Here is a 24852-nt window from a genome sequence, read left to right on the forward strand (position 1 = left end):
AATTGGGCTAGCATTTCATCTAATTTTAAAGCCGTGTGTTATTTCAACGACAATTTATAACCACATCTCGATACGCAATTGCAAGGAAATGAACGTTGCTAAAATGGGCTATTTCATTACTTCAGGAAGGAGATCAACATTTCATACATTTCGCAGGTTTGAGCTTTGTGAGCATTGAGAGGGTCACTTTCCGGTGGCCGAAAGTTATTATTGTGAATACAAGCCAACATTATTTTGCATCAAGCAGTGCGGTGTCTACATGACCGAGTAGCCAGGGCCACCACCTCCTTCTGGCACCGTCCATTTGATGTTCTGCTTTGGATCTTTGATGTCGCATGCCTGAAAATCCTTCAAGTGAACAAAAGTTAGTTTCAAAGTAAACTAAAGTTGTATTCATAACATATGAAACAACAAGAAAAGGCACTGACAGCTTGATTCTTTCCAGTGCAAGCTAGTATTTACCAAGTTAATTTCTTGATGATGAATTTATATCACTTGCGAACCAAGCCCCGTAACACTAACGTGAGTGGAAATAGTTTGCAAGACTTTCTTGGGTGTATGACAGTATTTCAGTCAAGTAGTATATGATGCTACAAAGAACCAATGCCAAACGAAATAGAACCAGATTGGTGCAGTTTAATTACTTTACCTATACATAATTATTACTACTTATAAAGTCAATTTCCAGGCAGCTATCTACCTGTTTTGCCATTAAAAAATAAGTGGATTAGATTTTACCTTGCAATGCAAGCAATTTTGAGCATTGATCTGCAGCTTGACCTGATTCTTTTCATCTGGGACATACCTTTTAAGCATTAAGATGGAACAGACATGTAAGTGAGGATCCATTTAGAGAATATTTGAAGCACAAGCTCTGCAGAATGCACATTACTCGTATACACGGGCAGGACAATATCGTGACTCAGGTCCAGCATACTCTGGTAAATTCACAAGTTCAGGAATCTTTGGGTCCCTTAAGCGAAGATGAGCAGGTTGATCGTGTTCATGATTTGTGTTGCTCCTAACAGGTAAATAAAGATAAAAAGATCACTACTTTAGACATGGAAAAACAATATTGTGTCAGGAACAAACTGAAGAATAAATGAAGTAGGAGAAGAACAAGTGGAATAAAGGAAAATGAGAGTCAAAATGGGAGAAAATGCTTCGGGTTTTCATTCAATAATAGCAACATATTTAATTAAAACTAGATTTTATAATAAGAAAGCCACCAGCCATTTTGATATTTAATTAAAATCCATTGGACAAGTGGTGTGGTAGACTTTATACGAAAAATTGTGTAACTCTTAAATGGTGGAGAGCCTCAAATACACAATGACAATTTTTCACGAAAAAACCCTACTCACTCGCGATGACAAGGAAGATACAGTTACCTATTTGATTTTTATGTGTCGAGAATAGACAGCCTCTTGTGAGACATGTTTCTTAACGACGTCAGAGTTAGTAATAATATTATGATTAGGCTAAAGCAGTGCTGTTCACCAAGTAGGAAACCATGCAAAGGCTACACCTCACATCTATGTTTCTAGGATCTTGCACAGTTTTGCCACCCTCCACCCAGCTCGGGTGAGGTGTAGTAGGTATTGGGAATTATTTTTAGTAGCCTTTTTAATTAATTTATTTATTTACTATTATTATTTTGTATACCTGTGCAGGGATGTTGGTACGTCAAACGATAATACCCCATCAGGCTTTGGATATTCAATTGGTGAGTGTAGGCGTGCAGCCTGCAAATGTGAAATGTGAAAATTGTTAATAAATAGCTATTAGTATATACACCTGAGCTATAAAGCATCATTTGACGTTACTTACAAACTAAGCTATAAGTTATGAGCAAATTTTGGTAGCTTATCAGGTGATTGATCTATAAGCATTCAAAAAGATTATGTAATATATGAGGGAGTATCATAAATTAAATTCTACTGATTACTACTGAATTTTTTCTCCAAGTGTCACAATCCATTTTAGCATATATTCAGCTTCTTCACATATTATGGTAAACACGTTCATTCATAGTATTCCTGAAACATCTTAACAAAATACAAAAGAAAGCTCAAATATTTTATCTCATTTTGATCTGTCCCTAATAAAATTTCACTCCCTGTCCAAGTTTACTAGTAGCACAATCTCAACAATAACAAACATATTTCAATAGATATAGTTAAATTATTTAACTAAACTAAATAATTCAACCCATGCGACTATGAATGGTTATTTCCATACATCGGTTGCTTCGTGATCAGGCTTCCCATGCTTCAGTGTGTAGGGCGACTTTCCTCTCAGTATGTAGCTGAAAGGCAGGAAATAGAGCTGAGTAAGTTTCACTCAAGAACAACTAAGTTTGATACAAATAAACCTTTATATAGATGCAGAATAATGTCTACAGTGGTTAAAGCAGTAAAATCTTACTGCTCTAACCCACAGATTGCCAAACCAGGAAGTAGTCCATACTCGAATGCCTACAAGAACAAAAAGATCTTTGAGATAAATGGAAGAGCTATAATTTTAACCTAAAGAATAGGGTAGATAAACAAGTTTACAACTTTAGAAAACTTCTTATTAACTGAAAATGGAAATTCTATTAGGAGGATGTCTAAATGTTTGTACATCAGGAAAAAAACCAAGTCACCTGTGAGATCAATCAAAATAGAGATGCTATATTCTAATTTAGATATTCTGGTAATATGAACAAAATGTTCTCTAGCATCTATAGCATCCAAAGAGTGAAGTAGACTTGGATAATTTGGGAGTTTGCTAATTCAGGTAAAATATAACTACTTGAGATTAAATTGAAAGGCTTGAGACAGTTAAAAGCTAAACAAAAATGAGCATTATAAAATGTAATGCCATTTGTGGAAACCTTACATAACAGAAGTTAGAAAACAAATGAGAGAAGAAAAAATGAATTGCTTTACTGACAGGTCGGTAGTTTCTAGCTCTTTGGAGTTCTTGCCACACCCATGATTTCTGCAGGGTGTCCCAATATATCTCCATATTCGAGTCCTCATGTAATACACCAAAGCCAGCTTCGGCTGCAAGCATTCCTGCAAGAAACAGGTAGCAATTTAAGATATAATTGAACTATAACTAATGCTGCTTAAAGCACATATGGAAACGCTGAGGGGACTTCTATAAGTGATGTTACCTAAGACTCACCCTCTCAATAACTATTTATTGGATGATCTTTCCAGTAATCCCACTATTGAATTAAATACCCTTGAAGTACATGTATATCAAATTTCACTCATCAAGGAAAATATAAGACTACATGATCCTAGACTCATTCTTTTATATTATTAAACCTTCAGTTATGTACAAAATAGGTGAGGGTTCCTAACCTACGATCAACTGAAAATGTGGCAATTGCCAAAACATAAGGACGCTGTAAATCCAAAAGTAAGGTTTTTCCACCAAAAACACTATAACAAGGTCTTTTAAGGGGGTAATACAAAAAGATACCACCATTTTTCCCCCCTTAATTTTGAGGAGACACCCACTAAAAGTTGGTATATCATACATTCATTATAAGGGAAAAAGAAGCAGAAAAAGAAAAATACTCGGGTAGAGATTAATCCTCAGTTACTGCCCTTTGTGGTTATGCACAGCTTTAACCCAAGATCGACATGAGAAAATACAAACTACAAGAGGTGCAATATAACCGAAGGTTGCTTATTCCAACAAATGTAATAACTTATCCCCATTCAGATTAGTGGTTTTAGACAGTAGAAGGTTGATCTAACCAGATAAACAATTTTCAAAGAACAGCCACATGCACAGACTTGGTGCTTTGTTTTATGTGATCAGAAAATTCATAAATGCACTAGATTTTCTAATTAGATGCCATTCCATTCTATTAATTCTAGTTTTGTTTCATGTACATATGGAAAAGGAGGGAAACAGACTCTCAATTCTACGCACAAACTGACTTAAAGAATTGCATTAGCAATGCAATGGAATTTATGGTTTATAGGTTTTAACAGGTAAGGAAATACAGACCTGATAGATAGACAGAAAGACGTCAGCTATCATTTAATACCCATAATGAGTTCTAAATATCTTATAAGAACAGAAATCTCTAAACCACTGTGCTGTTAAGTTTGAAAATTAAAAGTCTTCTAAATTATTTCAAAATTTCCTTAGCCTGTCAAGTCTCTAATTTATATCAAAATTTCCTCATAATGATGGGCTGTATAGCCGAAGATAAGTCAATCCTGAATTTTGTTAAAATGATTACCTGATTTCATTGCAGTATGGGTTCCCTTTATTTTTGGTACATTCAAGAAGCCAGCCGCACATCCAATAATTGCTCCTCCAGGAAAAACTGGATATGGAATAGACTGAAATATAACTAGCATCAAATTCTTATATGTATAAACAACAACAAAAGCAAATGCCAAACTTCGGTAAAGCTTTCAAGCACATTGGGAGAATGCAAATAACTCCCTCAGCTTAGGTGCCACAGAAATCAACTGAGTGATAAGCAGTGGCACCATCCAAGGAACGTTTTGGCAGGGACTATTCCATCTTCAGCTAACATGTTACATTTACACAATAAATTGGTTATAGCATCCAGATAAGGCATCATTCTTGCACGACGCAGACCATTTAATCAGACATTGATAATGGGAAAAAGATAGATGCCTAATTCACCTGTAAGCCACCCTCATTTAAGGTGCGAGCCCCATATTGAACTACAGTCCCACCTTCCAGAAGCGGTTTGATGGCAGGATGATGTTTAAATTTCTAAGATGAAAAAAATACAAGAATAAACTGAGTGAGATTCCACATAACTATGCTAGGCAAATGAGTGACTTATAAGCTACTATGGTAGATATCAAGTCCTTTCAAAAGTTCACCATAACCAACTACAGGTAGCAGTCAATAAATAAATAAAAGGTATAAGGGAATCTACCAGCTAACTAACTCCATTTTCAAAAGAACTCTTTTTTCATTCTTTGTGCATTTCTTTCATACAATTGCAAGTTAGATGCAACTGCCAGCCCTTCTTTCCTTGATGCTTAAGTTTAAGATCAGACTGATTTTATGCAAACCAACAACATTTGGTTTTTAGGTAAATTTAGATCCCAGATGTGGCAATTAAGAAACAGCATAAAACTTGAACCAGGAAACTACATATTATAAGAAAATTAAATTAGTACTTGCACTGTAGAATTGCAAAACTGTAACTAATATCCATCCATTTGGAAATGGTTCAACAGTTCCCATAAGTACGATCATGGAAAGGGGTTTTACTAATCAAATATCTGAAAACTCATTCTGCACAAAAATTCATGGCTTCCAGCAATGAAGGCAATAGTGAATAAGGATCATTAAAACCAAACAATCCAATCTAAAAAAGACTCTTAATGGTTGACTACATATACTATTAAGCTGAGAGCTGATAGGAACTGTAAATACTTCTTTCTATAAGCAGTTAGACTAGGTTATGTCTATGGGAAAAAAAAATCTGCAATACCACAGATTCTTGTAAATATGCTCCTCAAGCCAAAAATTTGAAAAAGAAAGAAGCAAAAATAGTAACAAAGGAACAAGAGATCTAGTTTACCTGGAATTCCTCGTAAGGATTCAAGAAAGGATTGTGGTAATTTAAAGCGACAACAAGGCCCAATGCGATCTGAATGATCAACCAAAGTAAAACGATAAGAAATCAGCTATTCCAAACTGTGAGCTTGTTATTCAGAATACCTGTCAATAATGATGCTTAAAAACTTGGGAAACATACTTAATTACAACACCAAGAACAATATTGCATATAAATCTTCCATGATACAGAAAAATAAAAGCTATCAAAATCCTTGTATGGTGACAATCACTTGCTGAAAGTCAGCTTGTCTTTTTACCTTTCAATTTTATGTTTATCTTTTTTTTTTTTTTTGGGTGGTTGGTGGTATCTGTCAGGACATACGAATACAAGCATATTTGATAAAATAATTTGGAACAAATGGTGATGAAAACAATAGAATTGATAACAGCAGATATTGCAGTGATGGACATGGCAAAAAACTAACAGTTCATGGTTTCTACCAAAGCAGAATTCTGCATAATATAAATAGAAATCAGGAAATGAAAACATTTTCACCTGTCTATCATTCATGTGGTACAGAAAAGATCCACCGTATGTCTTCTGATCCAAGGGCCAACCCAACGTGTGAAGAATCTCACCAGGATTATGCTTGCCCTCATCAATTTCCCAAACCTTCTCAACCACAACAAAGGGAATTTCTCAGAATTTTCTTGAGTAGTAATCTGAACAAGTTTGCAAATTGATATTGAGAAAAATATCAAGAAGGCAAATAAAATTAAAAGAAAAGGAAAATTAGAACTTTTCTATTATTCTCTAACTCTTCATGTAAGAACCTTCATCTTTTCCTAATAAGGAACTAATGTGTGATATGAATATATGTGTGTTATGCTCTAATTCTCTGTTTAACCTTTTCCTTTTTGTGAAGGCTGTGACTAATCCAGTACTAAACAAGAAAAAGTAGATCATTTTGATCTCATATCTAGAAGATAAGGATGGAAATAGCTAATGACTACGGTTTGTTACAATCACCACAGCTGAGAAATACATGCTGTGATATACATAAAGAATTTCAAATTGAAAATATTGAATTCCTTATAAAGTAAAACCCAGTTAGACATATAATTCCTAGTGAATGTAGGTTACCTCTTTAATTCCCAAAGCATAAGTCTGATGTTGAGCATGACTTTTCTCTCTCAGTTTGAAATTTTTTATAAGTTTCTGTTTAAAAGGAAATTAAAACAAGCTCTTGTTAGCATAATGGCTTCATAATGAAGACTGAGATTTCTAAAGTTATGACAGCTAGTAGAGCAATAAATTCTTTTTTGAACCTCTGACAATGATCCTCGACAACCTTCAGCCAGTAGTGTTATGCGCCCTGCATATCAATAACACATAGTTATTCAGTGAATTGCAACTAAGTTTATTAATATAAATTTGTGCACCAGTTACTGCAGTATCTAATCTGCACACTTTCATGGTATAAAAGAATACACACACATGCATCTACGGAATATGTATAAAAATCAGTTCATACAAGGCTTCCCAGTACAGTAGATAGGACAACTTTGTTCACGGTTGCACCAAAAAAGTTGGTAGTTTTTACCAATAAGCATGTAATTGAGAAATTAATAACTGCTCATAAGTCATGGTTCATTAAGTCTAGATAAATTGCAACTTCAAATCATAGTCTTCTTTATTCTTAGTTTAATTATACCTGGATATGTAGACTTGATTTATAGAGTTAATAACTAAAGTTATTTTTTGGCATAAGGTAGGGAAATTATAAATGCATAAATGCAAGAGAAAAAGACTTAATTTTATGGAAACCGGTTTGATCAAACCAACTGAAATTAAGCATTACATCAAGTCAATGATGATATACATAGGGTCTAATTATTTCAGTATATTTAACTTATATCTGAGTAAGAATAACATGATAAAAATAACATGATCAGGCTATTTGAAAGATTTCAACACAATAACATTTTATGTTGACACAGTAATAATGTAGTGGATGAGGAATATGCATCTGTTTACGAGGGAGAGGGAGAGGGACCTACCTCGTAATTCTACTCCACGCTGAAAATTCTCCTTTTTAGAACCATCTTTGGCAATTCCCATATCATTGGTCCCAATGCCAATAACTTTGTTGTCTGCATCATATAGTATCTGACAATTACAATAACTTGATAAGTAAACATCCAATAACATATCGAGCATTCTCATAGTTGAAAAATTTGAGTACCTCACTAGCAGCAAAGCCAGGATATATCTCTACTCCTAATTCTTCAGCTTTCCCTCCCAGCCAACGCACTAACTGACTTAAGCTGCATAACAAGAAATTAAGCTAGAAGGAAGAAATTTTGACCACTAAATGGAAAGAAAAAAGTTGCAAATGAAAGCATCTGAAAAGATAAAGATGGTCAAAGCTCTTGCTTTTGTTAATGAAATTTTGTCTTAGACCAACTTTGGTTGAAATAAGTAAATTAATAGCAGGATTTAAGCAACAAATTTAAAGCTTCTAACTCCTTAATCACACTGAATTACAGTATCAGCATATTAATACTAACTCCAGAACAGATTTGCTGCTACGATTTGAAAAATTTAGACATAAACAGTTATCATGAAGATTTTCCTTGAGAAATAAGAGGCCTAAAATTTTCAGGCAAAATTTTGCGACTCCATAGACCATCTTAGCAGCTATGCAAGTTGCAAATTTGTTAAGTTTTATGTTTCAACAGAACCTGACAAGAAAACAAATAAATTGAAAAGATGCAAGGTTCATGATGTTTCTTAACTTGGCCACCTGATAGATGACCGAATGTTGAATTTCACACTTTTCTAAATTGAACATTCCACACATGGTGCAAGAACATAACTACCTTATAACATAATTTCCTCTGTTACTAAAAGGAGATGGAAGTGAAAATGCACGATCCTTTGTAAGGAACCAAAATTTGTCTGAAGAAACAGGGACCCTTATAGGAGCCTGCAAAAAAGCTCGCAAAGAACACATGTTTTGATTAAAAAGATGTAAGTGGTAGTAGATTATTCATTTTTGCTTGTTTATAAGTCACGCACCAAGTGACCATCTGCTAGTCCTTGTATTATAACTATTGGAGCAATTTATGGCTGTCATGTTCAAAGCATGAAAGATTGGACAAACTATGTACACTACTTTGAGTTTAAAGCATGAAAACTATGTCAAAAAAGATCTAACAAGAAGTTAGCCATAACAAAATTTAAAAAAGCTATATTAATCCCTATCATTCATTTGTACAGTTGCTTTACCATCATAATCTAACAAGTATATGACAGAACCAGATCAAAATAGTTTTTAACTGAATCAAATATGACGAACCCAAAATAGTGTTAAACTTTTCTCACATAAGAAACTTAAATAACATTCGCAAGAAGGGAGCTTCATCAATCTTTACCACTATTACAACATCAATTAACATATGTATTATTGAGCAAGATTATAATATTAAAAGTAGTGAAAAAAAAAATACAAGAACTATAGTGGGCAGACAGCACACACCTCTTCCTGTTTCCATTGTGGCAGTAGTTCATTCAATGCGCGGGGTTCAAAAACGTTCCCAGATATAATGTGAGCACCTAAAATCACACAGAAAAAAAAAAAAAAAACAAAAAAAAAAAAAAAAAAACCAAGACAGCAGAGAGTATTAAAATTAAAGGTCTTGCTGAACAAAGGAAACTGTTAAACAAATAATATTAAAATTACCAAGCTTAAACAAAACAATTTAACTTAAAGAAAGAAAATTATATTGTTAGATTACAAACACGTACCCACTTCTGCTCCTTTCTCAACAACACAAACTGATAAATCAACATTCTTTTCACGGCAGAGTTGCTTTAATCTAATGGCAGCTGATAATCCAGCTGGTCCAGCTCCAACAATCACAACATCATAAGCCATTGACTCTCTACACATTTCACTACAAAAGCTCCTAAAGAAAAGCTTCGCACACGATACCCCACTTTCATTTCTACCAAAACCCTTAAAATTAATGCCGTTTGGAAAATAGCCAGATGAAAAAAAGCATGGATTTTGATTGAAATGCCGAAAAGGTGAGTACCCAGATGGAGTTTTGATGGAATTTGTAAGACTAGATTGGCTTTGAAGATTGTTAGTTTGATTTAAGCGGAAAATGGAAGGTACAAAAGGTGACAGGGAACCACTATGGCGCTTAAGAGTACTGAATTTGTAGGAGTTAGAGAGAGACTTGTGCATGGTTTTTGGTTTCGGATCATCGAAAGATTAATAAAAGACAGCAAGTGTTTATGAGGTAATTTGCTTTCAGTTTCTGTGGAGAATGTTCGTTACGAACTTAGATGTGACGTGGCATTCGACCGAGTTCGATAAGAAGGGAGAGGGAGCTGACGTGCCAAGCTCATCATCATCGTTGATTTTGATATAAACCTCAATTTTATTTATTTATTTATTTATTATTATTATTTTTTTTTTTTTTTTGTAAGCTATTGACTTTTCAAGTCCTCCTTGTAAAGGAGTTTACCGCCCTTCCATTTGCCTTCTATAAAATTTATTGGGGCATGCTGCATTATTGAGTAATTAAAAAATTAAATAATAATTAATAATAAGGTATCATTTGATATTTTATTTTAGTTGATATATTATTTTAGTTCAATTTTTTATTATTTATTTATTTATAATATGTTATCAACATAATAGTTGATTTGACGTGAAAGTTTAATTTTTATTGTTTTGTTTTTAGTTATATTGATTTTTTTATATTTTATTATTATGCTTGTTAATTTAACTATTGTTTATTGTTTATAACAATTTTAATTTATGTGGTCGGTTCTATAGTACTGTCTATATTATTATTTTGTTTATATGTTATTATTATGTTAATATGGTTGTTTTAATTTATTTGCTTCATATGGTTGGTTTTATTACCTATTAAGTTATTTTAATTTCATAAATTAAGAGTATGGGTGTTCGCGGATCAGATTTTACGGATTTGACCTCAATCCATATCCGATCCATGATTTTGTGGATTATAAATTTTCAATCCAATCCAATCTACGGATTAGTGAAATTCAATCCAAATTCAATTAATACATTTGCGGATCGGATATAGATTTGACTCAATCCATATCCAATCCACCATTTTATGGATTGATTTGCGGACTTAAAATTTTTAATTTTGCCCAATCAACGAACTAACTAAATAAAAAATTTTAATATAAAAATAATTTTGCTACAGATCAAATTTTAAATTAAATAAGATTTAAATAAATTAATTGTTTAAATAAAGCTAGAAAATATATTTAAAGTTTCAAAATATAACACACCAAAATGAAAAAAATCTCATTCGTTTAAATCAGTACATGGAAATTAACTATTTAAAAAGTTGTATTTGTTTATTTAATTATTATTTTATTTTAATTTATTATCAGATAAGATATAATATAGTGTTAATGTAACCATAGTTTAACTTATTTATTTGCTAGTAAGTACTAATACCCTATTTACAAGTTTTATTTTTTAATTAAATAAATTTTTTTTTGTAGATTTACGGAATTTACAGAAGTAAATCCATATCCAATCCACCGATTGTGGATTATCAAATTTTCAATCCAATCCACGGATTGGATTTTTACGGATCGAATTTCTACGGATCAGATAGATTGAGCGAATTGGATTGGATTCTGAACACTCATAATTAAGAGTTGTTCTCACTTATATTTGTCTTTGGATATTATTGTTGTAGTATGAGTATATAACACAAATAAGGCGATGAGAACATGAAGTTCTAATATCATTAAAGATCAAATACATGAAATTTTAAATTATGATTTTAAAAGTTAAAACCTAAAATACTAAATATATGTATACATTTCTACAAATTTTCATAATTTTTCTTGTTTAAATTACAAACTTTATTTTTATATTGTGATACTTATCTTTTTATTATTATTATACAAGATTTGAAAAATGGTGAATCTGACAAACCTGCAAATTCTAGCTCTTGATATTTTTAGAAGAAATTATATTTCTTGGATGTTGGATGTAAAAATGCACCTGCAACCTGTGGAATGTTTGTGAGAGACATAGTAAGGAAAATGGTACAGAAAAGAAAATGCCAGAAATTATAATATAGAAATTTGTTATCGATGTAGAGGAAAATGACATTAGTCATGCATCTGCTGTACAAACAAACATTTGGTAGACCTCTATAATTATTAAGTAACTAATATAATGACCTTTGTGTTTTTTATAGTTTCATCATATGTACTTAATGTCCATATCTAATATGATATCTACCTAAACTTTTATTTCATGTAAGGTTATGGATTTTTTAGAAATAAATTATCTATTTTAGAAATGAAAGTTAGGGATATGCATTGCGCTGATAGTGTAACAACACTCAATATTCTACAAAATAAAAGATATTTCTTGAAAATTAAATTTGGTCCTACAAACTTAATAGAATGCTTCGAAAGAGTTATAATCTTGTTAGCAAGTGGACCAAAATTAATAATCTAAAATACTTTATATTCAGTAAGATCCAAAAGAAATTTGATGAGTTTTAAAGATATCAGCTAAAATGGATATCATATTGGAACTTTAAATTAATATAATATAGAATACCTCCGTAAAGACAATAAGTCCTGAAGAGGTATGAAAACACATAAATGAAAAAAAAGTCTACAAATTATACTTGTACAAGGGAAATATGGGATCATAATCAAACAAACATAGATAATATATTTTCATTCACAATAGCCACTATAACTAAAAATGATTTTGAGCTTCAAATTATCAATGAATGTAGACAAAGGCATGATTGACCTCAATGGAAGAAGGCAATCAAGCAGAATTGACTTCTCTAACCAAATGTCAAGTATTTGGACCTGCTGTTCAGACACCCAAAAATTTCAAATCCATTGGATACAAAATGGGTATTTGTGAAGGAAACGTAATGAACATAATAAAATAACTTAATACAAAGTGCAACAAGTTATACAAGGCTTATGTAGAGATTTAATATTGATTATAAAAATACATATTCTCCAGTAATGAATACTATTGTGTTTTGACTTTTAATTAGTTTAGCAGTCTAAAAAAGACTTGACATGCATCTCATGGATGTAGTGACTACATACTAGTATGAGTCACTTGACTCTAATATTTATATGAAAATCCTTAAAGGATTAAAAAATACTTGTAGTATACAAATCAAGAGGTTGTAATTTATTTTCTATTAAGTTACAACGATCCTTGTATATTGAAACAATTTGATTACATGTGGCACAATTGTTTGAATGAATATTTGATTAAAGAAGGATATAAAAATGATCCTATTTGTCCTTACATATTCATTAGAAAATTTAAATCTAGATTTGCTATTGTAGTAGTTTATGTTATGATATGAACTTAATTAGCACTTACAAAAAAACTTCTAAAAATTACTAAATTTTTCAAAAATGGAATTTGAAATGAAAGATTTAGGAAAAACAAAATATTATCTCTGACTAGAGGTTGAGCATAAAATTAGTGGAGTACTTATTCATCAATCTATTTATGTTGATAAGATCTTAACGTGTTTTAATATTAATGCTCATCCATTACATAGTTATAGTTGTTCGATCACTCAATCCTCAAAAGTATCCATTATGTCTTAAAGAGGATGATGAATAGATGCTTAGTTCAGAAGTACATAGCTAAATGCAATCAACACTCCGACTGCCTTCATTAGATGTTCCAAGGCCTCTACACTCACAAATTGAATTATACTTTACTATGTTTAACCTAATGCATTAGATCGGATATCACATTCTCAGTGAACTTGCGGGAAAGATTTAGCTCAATGTCGACACAATTACATTGGAATGACATTAAACATATCTTCTGATATCTTTGTAGAACAATAGACTTGGAATTGTTTCGTTCAAGTGAGCTAATAGAGAATCTTGATCTTATTAGTCATACAAATACATGCTATCCTTTTTATCCTCACAAAGCTCGTTCATAAATATGATATGTTTTCACTTATAATGGCAAGGTAATTTCATGGCGATATATTAAGCAGACTTCCGCTGCCACCTCTTGTAATAACTCAGAGATCCTTGCATTACATAAAGCAAGCAGAGATGTATTTAGATCTATTATGCATCATATTCAAGTAGGTGCAATTTGACTTTCATAACGAATATTCTAACAATTATATATGGAGACAATATTGCTTGTATTGCTCAAATTAGAGGAGGATACATCAAATGAGATAAGACTAAGTATATCTCACCAATGTTTTCTATACTCACGAGTTTTGGTAAGATAAGAAAATTAATGCCAAACAAATACGCTTTGCTGATAATTATGCTGATCGTTTTACTAAAGATTTACTCACATCAACATTTGAGAAGTTAGTCCATAGTATTGGAATGCTTCTACTCAACAAATTAAATTGCATATGATTTTTGAGAGGTCATTTTATCAGGGGGAGTATATTTTGAAGAGAAGAATTATGTAGCTATATTGGGCAAATGTGTACTACTCTTTTTATTTCAGTCAGGTCCCATCCCCTTAAATTTTTCGGATGAGATTTTAACGATGTAGTATTTAAGCATATCTAATACCACTTTTTATTTTGAAAGTTATATGTTATTAAAATAATGAAATTCGAGAGGGACTGTCGTAGACTATTGACTTCACCACTTAACGTTTAAGTCCCACATTTGGAAGAAGTATACCGCCCTCTCCATTTGCATCTTATAAATATAGGTGTATACTGCATTATTGAGTAATCAAGAGAAAGGCTAAATACTCTATCAAAAAAGAAAAAGAAATAGAAAGGCTAAATAATAGCCAATAACAAAGTACTATTTCGTACTTTGTTTTAGTTTAACTTTTTTATTATTTATTTATTTATAACATTTTAATTTTTTTTTGTATTTTTCTGTGTTATTTGTGATCCCTATCTTTTCATAACAATGTTAATACATTGTAGCCACGTCCCATTTTTAACTATCTTGATATATGTAGCACGAAATATTATCGCCTGATTATTAATCATCAATAAAAAGCTAAAAGTTCTAATCATAATAATTATCAATAGTTTTACACAAATAAATCCCCAGTGATCATCAAGAACCTCAAATTCGGAACATCATCAATTATAGTTGATAATACAAAACATCAAAGAAAAAAAGGTTAGAACAAACTGAAATTAAGCCTGCTAAATAATTAATCACTAAGGATAAGGAAGAGTAGCAATGTGATTATGAGCCACAGTTCCAATCCACAGCTTCCCTTGTGCTTCTTTAACTTCACTCACAAGCTTCATCACCACACCTCTTGGATCCTCAAGCACTTCAAGAATCTCTCCATTTTCATTGAAGAGTGAGATAACTGTGTACATTTTCATCCCCATCACCCTCGCTAAGAAGCTCATTCGAATCGGAAGCCGAAAATAGATGCTTCTGATCCAAGGATTATGCGAGAGCACTTCTTGTGCTGCTGTTCTGCAACAATCTATTGCCACCCAAAATTGGCCTCTCTCATTTATTCTTACATTATCAGGGAAACCTGGAAGGTTAGCAACAAGTTCCACGGTTCCTGTTTTTGGACCCTCTAGCCAATATTTCATCAGCCTGTGATAGTAAAGCCAAAAAGTACACATTATTTTAGTGGAAAACCAGGATTATTACTGTGAAAGTGCTTCCTGAAAGTTCTTTTGGTAGCAGGTGCTGGAACTAATGTTGTATCGATCGCTTGATCCAAAATTTTAATTATTTTGCCATCATTCTAGTCTAATACAGTAGCAAAGCCAATAAGGAACAAGGAGGGGCAGCTACCCCCACTTAGCCCAAAAATTGTGGGAGACATTTTCTTTTTAGTTCAGTAAAATTATAAATTTGCTCTCATTGGACTAATTAAATAAATTAAATTTGGGCTTAAAACGTATTAAAAAGATTTCAAGTTTTAAATTTATTTAAAAAATCACGCGAATATATATTTCACACACACGTGAGTGGGGCTTGAAATCCAAACCTCTTATTTTTAAGACTTATGTATTATATAGTAAAATTTTAGATATTGTATATATTTTCTTCCATGTTTGTATTTTATGTCGCTCAAAATTTATGTGCCATTGTTCATTAATTTGTTTTTCTAGCTACACCACTGTCTAATAAGCTTCTTCACGTGAAAAATGGATCTGATGAAAATAGACGTGACCCAAATTGGATCAGATTGGAGGTTGTCGAGATCAAGAAATCATCAAACTTTTTAAAACAAATTGTCAGGGAATTGATTAAAGCGGAAGAAAGACAAGAGGGTTTAAACTTGAGATCTTGATTGTAATTATGTGAGTATTAAGCTACAACTATTATATTATTATGAAATGGAAGGCCTAGCTGTTTAGTGGATAGTTGATGGCCATCAGGTAAAACACCATTAGCCTTTCAAATTGCTTACTTTCAAAGTTTCAATATATGGTTTTTGGGCAATGATAAATTGTGTTGCCAAAAAAAAAAAAAATTGAAATGAATGAAGCTTTAATCACTTGATCTAAAAGTCGTTGTTAGTTATAATTAGGTTCAATAAAAGAGGGACTGATAAGGATTGTTACCTGCAATTCGTAGTCTCAGTAAATAGAAGGGAGCTTTGGTCTTTAGATAATTGTACTCCATTTGGAAAAGCCAAGCCATCTAACACAATATGAGTTGTTTTGGTCGGAGGATCATATCTGAGAAGCCTACCAGTTGATTCTCCTTCCAACAAGATAAAGAAATGGTCCCTGCAAATTAACAAAATTAATTAATAGAGCTCCATAAATAATTTGACTTAATTTACAAAACTCACTTTTGAACATTTAACAGAAAAATTGATGAATTCTTACACTCTATTATATCTTTTGCTAGTGTCCGTGAAGAAGATTGATCCATTTTTGTGAACATCGAGATCATTGGCAAAGAGAATTGGCTTTCCTCCCGCTTGAGTTGCCAAAGGAGTCGCAAGCCCTCCTTTAGAACCAACAACAAGGAGGCCATAATATGCATCGGCTATGTACAAGTCTCCAGTATCTTTGTTAAATCTCAAGCCAAGAGGTCGACCACACCATTTCTCATGCTTCCATTGCTTTGCTGTAGTTGAGTCTACTCCTCTAGCACAAAGCTTCTCTGACCTTTTAGGTGAAATTTTGAATGTAATTAATTAGCTCGAAATACCAAATTAAAGGTAACAGAACAATGTATATATGTTGTGAATATTAAAAAAAAAAAAATTGTGCACATTGTCTTATCGTGTATCGTATATCTAATTAATCAAAAGTTATTATTTTGGTAGATCTAGTAGGTCCTATGGTGGGATTCGTAGTATATCCATATACTTTAGTGTTATGAGAGACCCATTAACTAGAGATAAAAAATGTGGTACCCGCCATGGGGTCATCAACAAAATGACATATTTTGATTGGTCAGATACAACATATCATGCAGACACTAACACAACCCACTTTAGATGTTTATTATTTAAAGATAGCTAAGAAATTAAACCCACCAATTTGAAGTGACAATTGCAAATGTTTCCCATCCAACATTCTCACCCATCCATCTAACAATACGTCCATCGGCTAAACCAGTGTAAGGGCCACGCCCCAATCCATCAAACTCCAAGGATTCTGGGCCGAAAACCTCGTCGACAAACTCTAGTTTCCCAGTCACCAGCCGGCTGAGGTTGTCTCTCGGCCAGCTCTGCATGACTTGCCTGTACGGAGCAATGTCATGCTTCACAGGCCGGAACTCGTGGGCGCCGAGGGGCCCCATTTGAAGAGGATCCATTATCAGAAACCCTAGCACCAAAGCAAGAACAAAGAGAAATGGATGCTGCAACAAAGTTTCGTCTACTAAAGGGTTCTTTTTCTCCATAGATGAAAACAAAGATCGGACTGAAGGTGATAGTGATGAAGAAATTAATATGAACCCTTATAGGGTTTTTCTTTTTCGGTGGGGGTAGCTAATTACTGAGGTGACATGAAGCAATAATTGTATGAAGATAAGTTGAAGTTAGAGAGCATGGAGTGAGTGTGATATATAGATAGCTTTGAGGTATTGGATTGGAAGTAGGTTATCTGTTGTTAGTGGTCATGTTTTTGGCATTATTTCATTTGTTATAGTGAGTGATAGAATCGATTGCTAGAAATATATTTATCAACTCCTTGCAAGAAAAAAGTGTGCAGGTTTTGTGCTTGAAATGTCTATGAACACACACACACACACACACACAAATTAGAGACAAGTACAGCTCGCATGACGAATGATGATTCCAAATGCATAAACATGAGATCATTTGGAAGAAGAGTTTCAGAGATGAGACGATCATCACTTTACACAAAAGAATACAACTAAAAGGGTCGTAACAAATTATATAAGAGAGTATTTACTCTCAGCACGGGGCTTTAGTTTGTTATAATCTCCAAAAATATTTGCTTTCGTTTGTTTTCGAAATTGCATTTATCTTTTTTACTTGTGTGTACTAAGCTTTGATTGTGATTCAATTTTCTTTAGGTCCAAAATATGATTTTGGCAACTACTTGAATTGTGTTTGGGAACGACATCTTTTAACGGGTCTAAGTTTTATCAAATTAGCTTATTTATGGTCTATTTTTTTCTAATTGTGTATAACTTTTCAGTAGCCTACTCAGTTTTCTGTACACAAGTGAGATTTTACCCCCGAAGCACAAGATTATCTAATTTCTATTAATGTGATCTTTATGGTTGATTTTCTTTCCTTTTTCTGAAACTAACTTGTAATTATGAAGGTAAGAGTTAATATTTGCTTATAGAATTAATGGAGCTCTTTACTTCTAAAACTTTTAATAAAACCCCATTTTTCTTTTTTGAAAAATTACAAAAATATAAAGTTAATTCTAATAACTAAAAAATACGAAGCAATTTCATTCGTGTTAGAATCTCTCCAAATCCAATAGCAAAATCTTTTTTGAGACTTAAACTGGGATAATGGTTTCTTAATTAAATTCTATTATTATTCTATACAAATTAACAAAAAAATTTTCCTAATAAAATTACTTAATCTTTTTATTTTATTGTGAAATTTTTTATACTCAATAGCCTGAACATTAATCAGATAATCAATAAAAAATAATAAATTTTGACTGTCTCATAGTGTTCAACTATAAAATAAAATACCTTGAAAATACGGTAGTCACAGAGTTTACTTTAAACAAATTATAGAAAATTAATTTACATGTATTTTGAAAATACAAATTTGATAATCTAAAATTAGTTACTCTTCACATGACTATCTATTTACGATTAGCCAGGTTGCTGGTTGTAATTGGTCAAAGATGAGTCACATCGATCTGACGTCCGTCTACGGTTAAGCAGGATAGCGTGCGTGGCACCAGATCATTCCCTTTCACTTTTACAAATTAACCTTTGACATCTTATACCAATAGCAATTAGGATAAAGAAAAATGGAATATTTACTTTTATTTTTCTAAAATAAACTAAAGAAAAAAGAAAGCTTTTGAAGAAGAAGAAGAAGAAGGCTCCCCATGAAGATTTCTTTTATAAAACAATCACACAACAAAAACCCTAACTTGTGATCTCATTATCTCTGCAACTGATGCTTTTGAGGAGCTTTCATTGCTGAGTAATCTCTTTTCACCTCAAGGTTAGGGTTTTATATCTACATTTTCGAGATTAATCAGTGTAGTTGGTCCTTTTTTTAACCTTTTTTTTTTAAAAAAATGGAATGGATTTCTTGATACTTAACTGCCCTTTTGCCGCAGATTTCATATTTACTTAACTGCCCTTTTGCTGCAAATTTTCTTGTTTACTTAATTGCCCCTTTTGCTGCACGTTTAATTGTTAAAATCGTTTCTTTTTTTTTTAAGCTAGCTTTCGAATTATTGAGGCTATTTATATTGATGTTTAATGTGATCAATTTAGAGGGGGGAAAAAGCAGACATATTCTGGAAGAATTTTTTCCTTTTTTTTTTTTCCTTACACATTTGTTCCATCCGGGTTATGTGAGAAAGAGTTAAAAGGTATGACTTTTATAAATTTTGTAATCCCTAAAAATCAATTAAATGCTTCTTATATGTTTGATTTTACTTTTAAGGTTTTGATCAAGGCAGGATTGCTAATTACACGGTGATTTGACTGTTATGAGTTCATGACTAATATGACAATCTAGTGATCCATTGTACTCAGAAAAGTCTGCTTGTTGTTTATTTTCTTTTATGAAGTTCAGTTGGTTATTTGCTACACTGTGTGGGACTAGTGCACCTACAGTTGTCATTAATTTTTGGTTGATCAGCGTTTAGTAATACATCATAATGCAATAATTTGACTAGGATTGTGAATTTGCTTTTCATTATACCTCTGATTTTGTCTGGGTTGGGTGGCCATATATTTTGAAATCAGTAACCTTTATTTGTTTCTTTATGGCCTATTGGTTTGATTTACTCACTCAAAAGAACCCAAAGAAACTGTTTCCGTACCGCGGTGTATGCTTGTACTGCTGTTCTTTATGTTCCCAATACCTAATAATTTATTATGGACAATGAATTAACGAGCTAATACATTGTCAATAGATCATAGGATAACCATCCCAATGTATTTTTCTTGTATTACATCATCGGATATATCATAGTATTCTATGCTTGCTTTGGGAACTTTGATCATTAAATGAAGTCATTAACTGAAGAAGGATTGGGAAATTATTGTTCATAACTGTAAGTGTCCTCTTTCCAGAGTTTTACTAAATTATTAAGCTTTTAATGAAGCTGGCTTGCACTAAATGTATCTGTTGGAAAAATTTCAAAGACTTTTCCTTCATTAATTGCTACCCAGTGATACAATATCTGCATATCATGATGGTTGTGGCACTTATAGATGTTTGCTTATGGTTATTAAATGAACAACCTTAAGTCTGGTTATTCTTCTGTGAATGGAGGTTTGGTAATTGCTGGCGGAATATGTCCTGAGTATTGGGGCATATAATTCTTTGTGTTTATTTTAGTAGATTTTTCGTTTTGAATCCCCTTTTTTAAGATAAGCAAGCACCTATCAATGCGGTAGTAAATATAAATCAATTATAGACATTTGTATTTATGGTTACAGTCCCTACACGTATTTTATGTAACAATTTTTGCTCATTAGGCTAGAAAGTGCATTATATTTGTCAGATGTAATAAGAATATAACAGTTGAAGTCATTAACCAGTTTATATCTACATTCTTTCTTATTCGCTCTTTGATTGCCCTGATATATTTTATGCCATCCAGGTCATTACATGGCCGGTCCTGATAGCATAAATGAGCCTGAATGGATAAAGAAAGTAAAATCAGGGGGAGCTGTGCCGTATCTTGAACCAGATAACTGTTCAAATGGTTGGGCAACCCCACCTGGAGATATGTTTATGGTAAGAGGTCCAGATTATTTATCAACCAAGGTTAAAATCCCTGCTGGTGAATACATTCTAAAGCCTCTCGGTTTTGATTGGGTTAAAAGTTATACGAAGATTGGTGCGGTTTTAAACCATCAGAATAACCGTGTTAGGAAGGCTATTGAGGAAGCATTTCCAACAGGTGATAAGCCTTTTGTTTGGGCTTTCAATCTACAAGTTCCGAGTAAAGAAAATTACAGTGCCATTGCTTACTTTGTGGCCACAAAACCAATCCCAGAGGGATCTCTGATTGACCAGTTTTTAAAAGGAGATGATGCTTTTAGGCTTTCAAGGCTTAAACTGATTGCCAACATTGTTCAAGGTCCTTGGATAGTGAAAAAAGCAGTTGGAGAGCAGGCCATATGTGTAATTGGGCGTGCTCTTTCATGTAATTACTGTGTAGGAGAGAATTTCCTAGAAGTAGATATGGATATTGGTTCATCCATGGTGGCTAAAGCAATAGTTCATCTAGCATTCGGGTACATTACTACATTGACTGTTGACCTGGCTTTCCTACTTGAGAGCCAAACTGAATCAGAGCTTCCCGAACAAATATTAGGAGCTTTCAGATTCTCTGAACTAAACCCTGCTTCAGCTTGTTTAGTCGAACCCGGATCATATGGAAATGCTGGTAGTTTGCAGTCTTCTCTGCCAACTCGTTTCTGGAAGTCAATTGGTGAGGGGTTTTCTCACTTTTTGCACCCCGGTGCACATGAAGGTGGTTCTAACTCAGCTCATGTTAATGGTTCAGTTCATCAGGAAGACCAGGGTGAAGGCTCTAGAAAATGGTAAATGTTTTATTCTATGATCACTGTTAGATTTTATTTCTTGAAGCATATTAGAATTTAACTGAAGATTGGTGTTCTGGTCTGTATTAATGGATAATGAAACAGATACAGAAAAGAAACATTTTCTGAAGAGATTAATCATATTTTTGTTGCTGGTACCACCTGAATATTATAGTTTTACAAATTCGTTAGATGTTCAAAGTCCAGTTCATCTTTTTTAGAAAATCTCTCTTGCAAACACTCTGGCGGTTTTATTCTTCTCTTAGTTTGCAAGTTCATCAGTATATTACTTTTTCACAAGAATGATGATGTCACCATTTAACTTTCAGCACATACTTCATCTTACATTTGTAGCCAAGGAAAATAAAAAATCAAGATTCTCATAAAAGCGAAAATTGTGTAATATCTAGGGCTTCCTGTTACATTTACATTATCAGCCAATCATGGAACTTGGCTATTGTATTTATTTTTTTTCCTTGGATATTTCTTCATTTTATAGATTGTTGTACTTAACAGAATCATTTCGATAATTGCAGATTAATCGGGCATTTCTGACAGCGACAATTGTTACCATCGAGGATCGATGTAGTTGTTTCTCATTTATCATTGAATAGCATTGATTTAATGCTTGCAGCATCCGCTACATGATTCATAGCATTGCTGACTTGTAATTGATTGCACTCTAATGGGGTATTTTTGAAGGGCAGTCATATAGATCCCCTAGATCCCTGGGCTTGCTTGGTAAAACGTCATATTTATATGTAGTAATAGATTTGGTTCATTTGAATACTTTCTGTGCATAAATTACAAATAGATTCTGCCCTCAAATCCTGGATCATTTATAAATTCGAGTTCTCTTAGATGTTTTAATCAAATGATGCAGGATTTGGTCCATGAACTCTGTTTGTAGTTCATGAATCCTGTGCTCAGTTAGCCTGTTCTTTTTGTTGATATAAATGTGTTGCAGCAGCTTTTATGTTACAGTAATTGTAGTTCTATTAGGTGAATGGTCATTCTAGTAACATTTTGTTACATCCAACACCTTATGCAAGAGTTTTTGTTGCCAATTGTTATTAGATGTTGGAAGTGTGATGTTTCGTGTTATTTATTTATTTAAAAAAAAAAAAGAACTTGTTGATGTATTACCACTTGCAGGATGACATGTCAGTGCATAATATCACATCCTAGAGTTTTGGTATTTAGAAACTTGCATTAGTAACGGAAAAAAGCTGAGCCATTTAACAAAATCAAAATATAGAAACAGAGAACTCGAAAAAGAAACATTGTATTGTAAGTTTTTCAATTTGTACCATTTCTTTAGAAAAATGGCGAAACAATATTACCAATTTATAAAAAAAATCAGAATCAGCAGATCCAGAGAATCACAAAATTACAGAAAACATTGAGAATCATTTCTAAAGTACACCAAGACAAGATTAATAATTGGTAACCTTTCAACTCACATAGTGCTGCAACAGAATGCACCAGCCGTTCCCATACGCTAAATGTTGCTCCTGGAAGGATGTATGACCATAGCAGAAGAGAGTTAAAAAACCTGAAAAACTTCATTGACAAGAACGTCCCAGCAATTTAAGACCACAAAGCTTGACAAAGCAAAATTACATAGTATCAACAGGAGATGACTCTTGAGTGAAGCAAGCCACATTCCAAGAATAAGGATAATATCTTAATCGAAAGTTAGACTATCTTGAGTTAGACAATCTCAACACCTTCAACTGGAATTGCACTCATCTGCAAAGTTCTACCATTTCCAATAAACCGCACAGAAGGCAAGGATGGATCTGTAACAGATTCAATCTCAAGAAAGTTGAAATCATATGTACCAGATCTCTTCAAACTATACACAAACACAAGCACAATCCATCCCAACATAGAAAGCGCCCAGTAATTATTCATCCCATGAATCAAGCCCCACGCTATAGCATACCCAACAATGATTCCTGATAAATGCCCAAGAAAGCTGGCTTGTGGAACAATAATTGAAGTGAAAATCAATGACTCAAATGGTGCAAAACTGATGGGGAGTGAAAGAAACCCAAAGAGATCCAACTTTGAAGAGGGTTGTTTCACAGAAAGAATCGTCATCCACCCAAAAACAACACAAGAGTACCCAACAGCTGTCACTCTCCGAAAATACTCAAGCTTAAATCTTTGTATCAATAAATGGTAAATACCCAAGACAAGCAACCCCGATAAGACAACCAAAACAAGCGTGTACTGAAGGTAATATGCCGTGCCAAGACCAACATCCCCTAACTGTTCTACAACACCTAGACTCCAAAGTGCACTCATGTTAAAAACAAGATGCAAAACACTTATATGCGAAAAAGCCGATGTAATGATCCTCCAATGGTGTCCATCAACTGCAGTTTCATAACTCAAACCAACATGCGAATACCCAATGTTCTTCTTCTGTATATGAAACCATATTACACTACATATTCCAATTATACAACTTGTAGCTGGTTTCTCCATGATCTCATAAAACAATGGCCTCCCCATTTATGACAACCCCTTAGAGTTACTTTCTTTACAATTCCTCCGCTTTGTTTAATGCCTCAAGCTAAGCTAATCGTAATCATCAACAATGTAAATCTCAAAGAAGGAACTATAGCTCCATCAAAGCTTAAACAATCACGGGCACCATCAAAACCTAGAACTTCTTCAAATGTATAAAAAAACCCAAATCAAAACCCACTTAAATCAATGTACCCAGATCAAGAAACCCCTTAAAAATGCGATTTTAATGGCATCCAACCATAAATCAACACAAAACAAATCTGGGTTTTTTTTGAGAAACAATCAGCAACTTTTCTTTTCAAAGAATCCACTAGAAAGTGCATGAAAAATATAACTACGATTAAGGAAACCCTAAAAGTAGTTGAATATTAAAATTTTCATACTAACAAAATCAGGATTTTTAAGCTATTTAAATTTCTCACCTGATCGATTCAGAATTCTGCGTTTCGGCTACCTAGACTTTCTGGGTCATTCTATTCTGTGGCCATACGCCA

The 24852-nt window shown here is 33.0% G+C and overlaps 4 protein-coding genes across 7 annotated transcripts; 1 reads left to right on the forward strand and 3 right to left on the reverse strand.

Moving 5' to 3' along the window:
• Positions 1–89: 89 nt before the first annotated feature.
• On the reverse strand, positions 90–9937 carry LOC102628838 (electron transfer flavoprotein-ubiquinone oxidoreductase, mitochondrial). 2 transcript variants are annotated; one of them, XM_052436163.1, is made up of 18 exons: positions 9374–9937; positions 9105–9181; positions 8446–8552; positions 7809–7890; positions 7624–7732; positions 6892–6938; positions 6707–6781; positions 6119–6235; positions 5585–5653; positions 4669–4761; positions 4253–4355; positions 2938–3062; positions 2428–2477; positions 2242–2308; positions 1666–1745; positions 893–1021; positions 739–805; positions 90–348 (listed from the first exon to the last, which is right to left on the reverse strand). In XM_052436163.1, exons 1-18 carry the CDS (start codon positions 9816–9818, stop codon positions 256–258), a joined length of 1935 nt encoding a protein of 644 aa, XP_052292123.1. In that variant the 5' UTR covers positions 9819–9937; the 3' UTR covers positions 90–255. The 2 variants fall into 2 exon arrangements, with proteins under 2 accessions (XP_052292123.1, XP_052292124.1); XM_052436164.1 differs by having other exon boundaries at positions 90–339; positions 9374–9936.
• A 4754-nt stretch (positions 9938–14691) lies between these two features.
• LOC102628538 (protein STRICTOSIDINE SYNTHASE-LIKE 13) lies at positions 14692–17595 on the reverse strand. The gene is made up of 4 exons (XM_006478667.3): positions 17115–17595; positions 16456–16740; positions 16186–16353; positions 14692–15205 (listed from the first exon to the last, which is right to left on the reverse strand). Exons 1-4 carry the CDS (start codon positions 17480–17482, stop codon positions 14806–14808), a joined length of 1221 nt encoding a protein of 406 aa, XP_006478730.2. The 5' UTR covers positions 17483–17595; the 3' UTR covers positions 14692–14805.
• A 1452-nt stretch (positions 17596–19047) lies between these two features.
• LOC102628053 (protein ENHANCED DISEASE RESISTANCE 2-like) lies at positions 19048–22798 on the forward strand. Of its 3 annotated transcripts, none has more exons than XM_052437669.1 (3): positions 19048–19250; positions 19529–19626; positions 20869–21821. In XM_052437669.1, exon 3 carries the CDS (start codon positions 20877–20879, stop codon positions 21819–21821), a length of 945 nt encoding a protein of 314 aa, XP_052293629.1. In that variant the 5' UTR covers positions 19048–19250; positions 19529–19626; positions 20869–20876. The 3 variants fall into 3 exon arrangements, with proteins under 3 accessions (XP_052293629.1, XP_024955027.2, XP_006478728.2); XM_006478665.4 differs by lacking the exon at positions 19529–19626 and adding an exon at positions 22354–22798 and having other exon boundaries at positions 19052–19250; positions 20869–21817; XM_025099259.2 differs by lacking the exon at positions 19529–19626 and having other exon boundaries at positions 19050–19250.
• A 288-nt stretch (positions 22799–23086) lies between these two features.
• On the reverse strand, positions 23087–24832 carry LOC102627759 (RHOMBOID-like protein 13). The gene has a single exon (XM_006478664.4). The coding sequence runs from the start codon at positions 24338–24340 to the stop codon at positions 23531–23533; it is 810 nt and encodes a 269-aa protein (XP_006478727.2). The 5' UTR covers positions 24341–24832; the 3' UTR covers positions 23087–23530.
• Positions 24833–24852: the final 20 nt, after the last annotated feature.

This window comes from Citrus sinensis, chromosome 3, assembly GCF_022201045.2.
Source record: "Citrus sinensis cultivar Valencia sweet orange chromosome 3, DVS_A1.0, whole genome shotgun sequence".
Taxonomy (NCBI): Eukaryota; Viridiplantae; Streptophyta; class Magnoliopsida; order Sapindales; family Rutaceae; genus Citrus; species Citrus sinensis.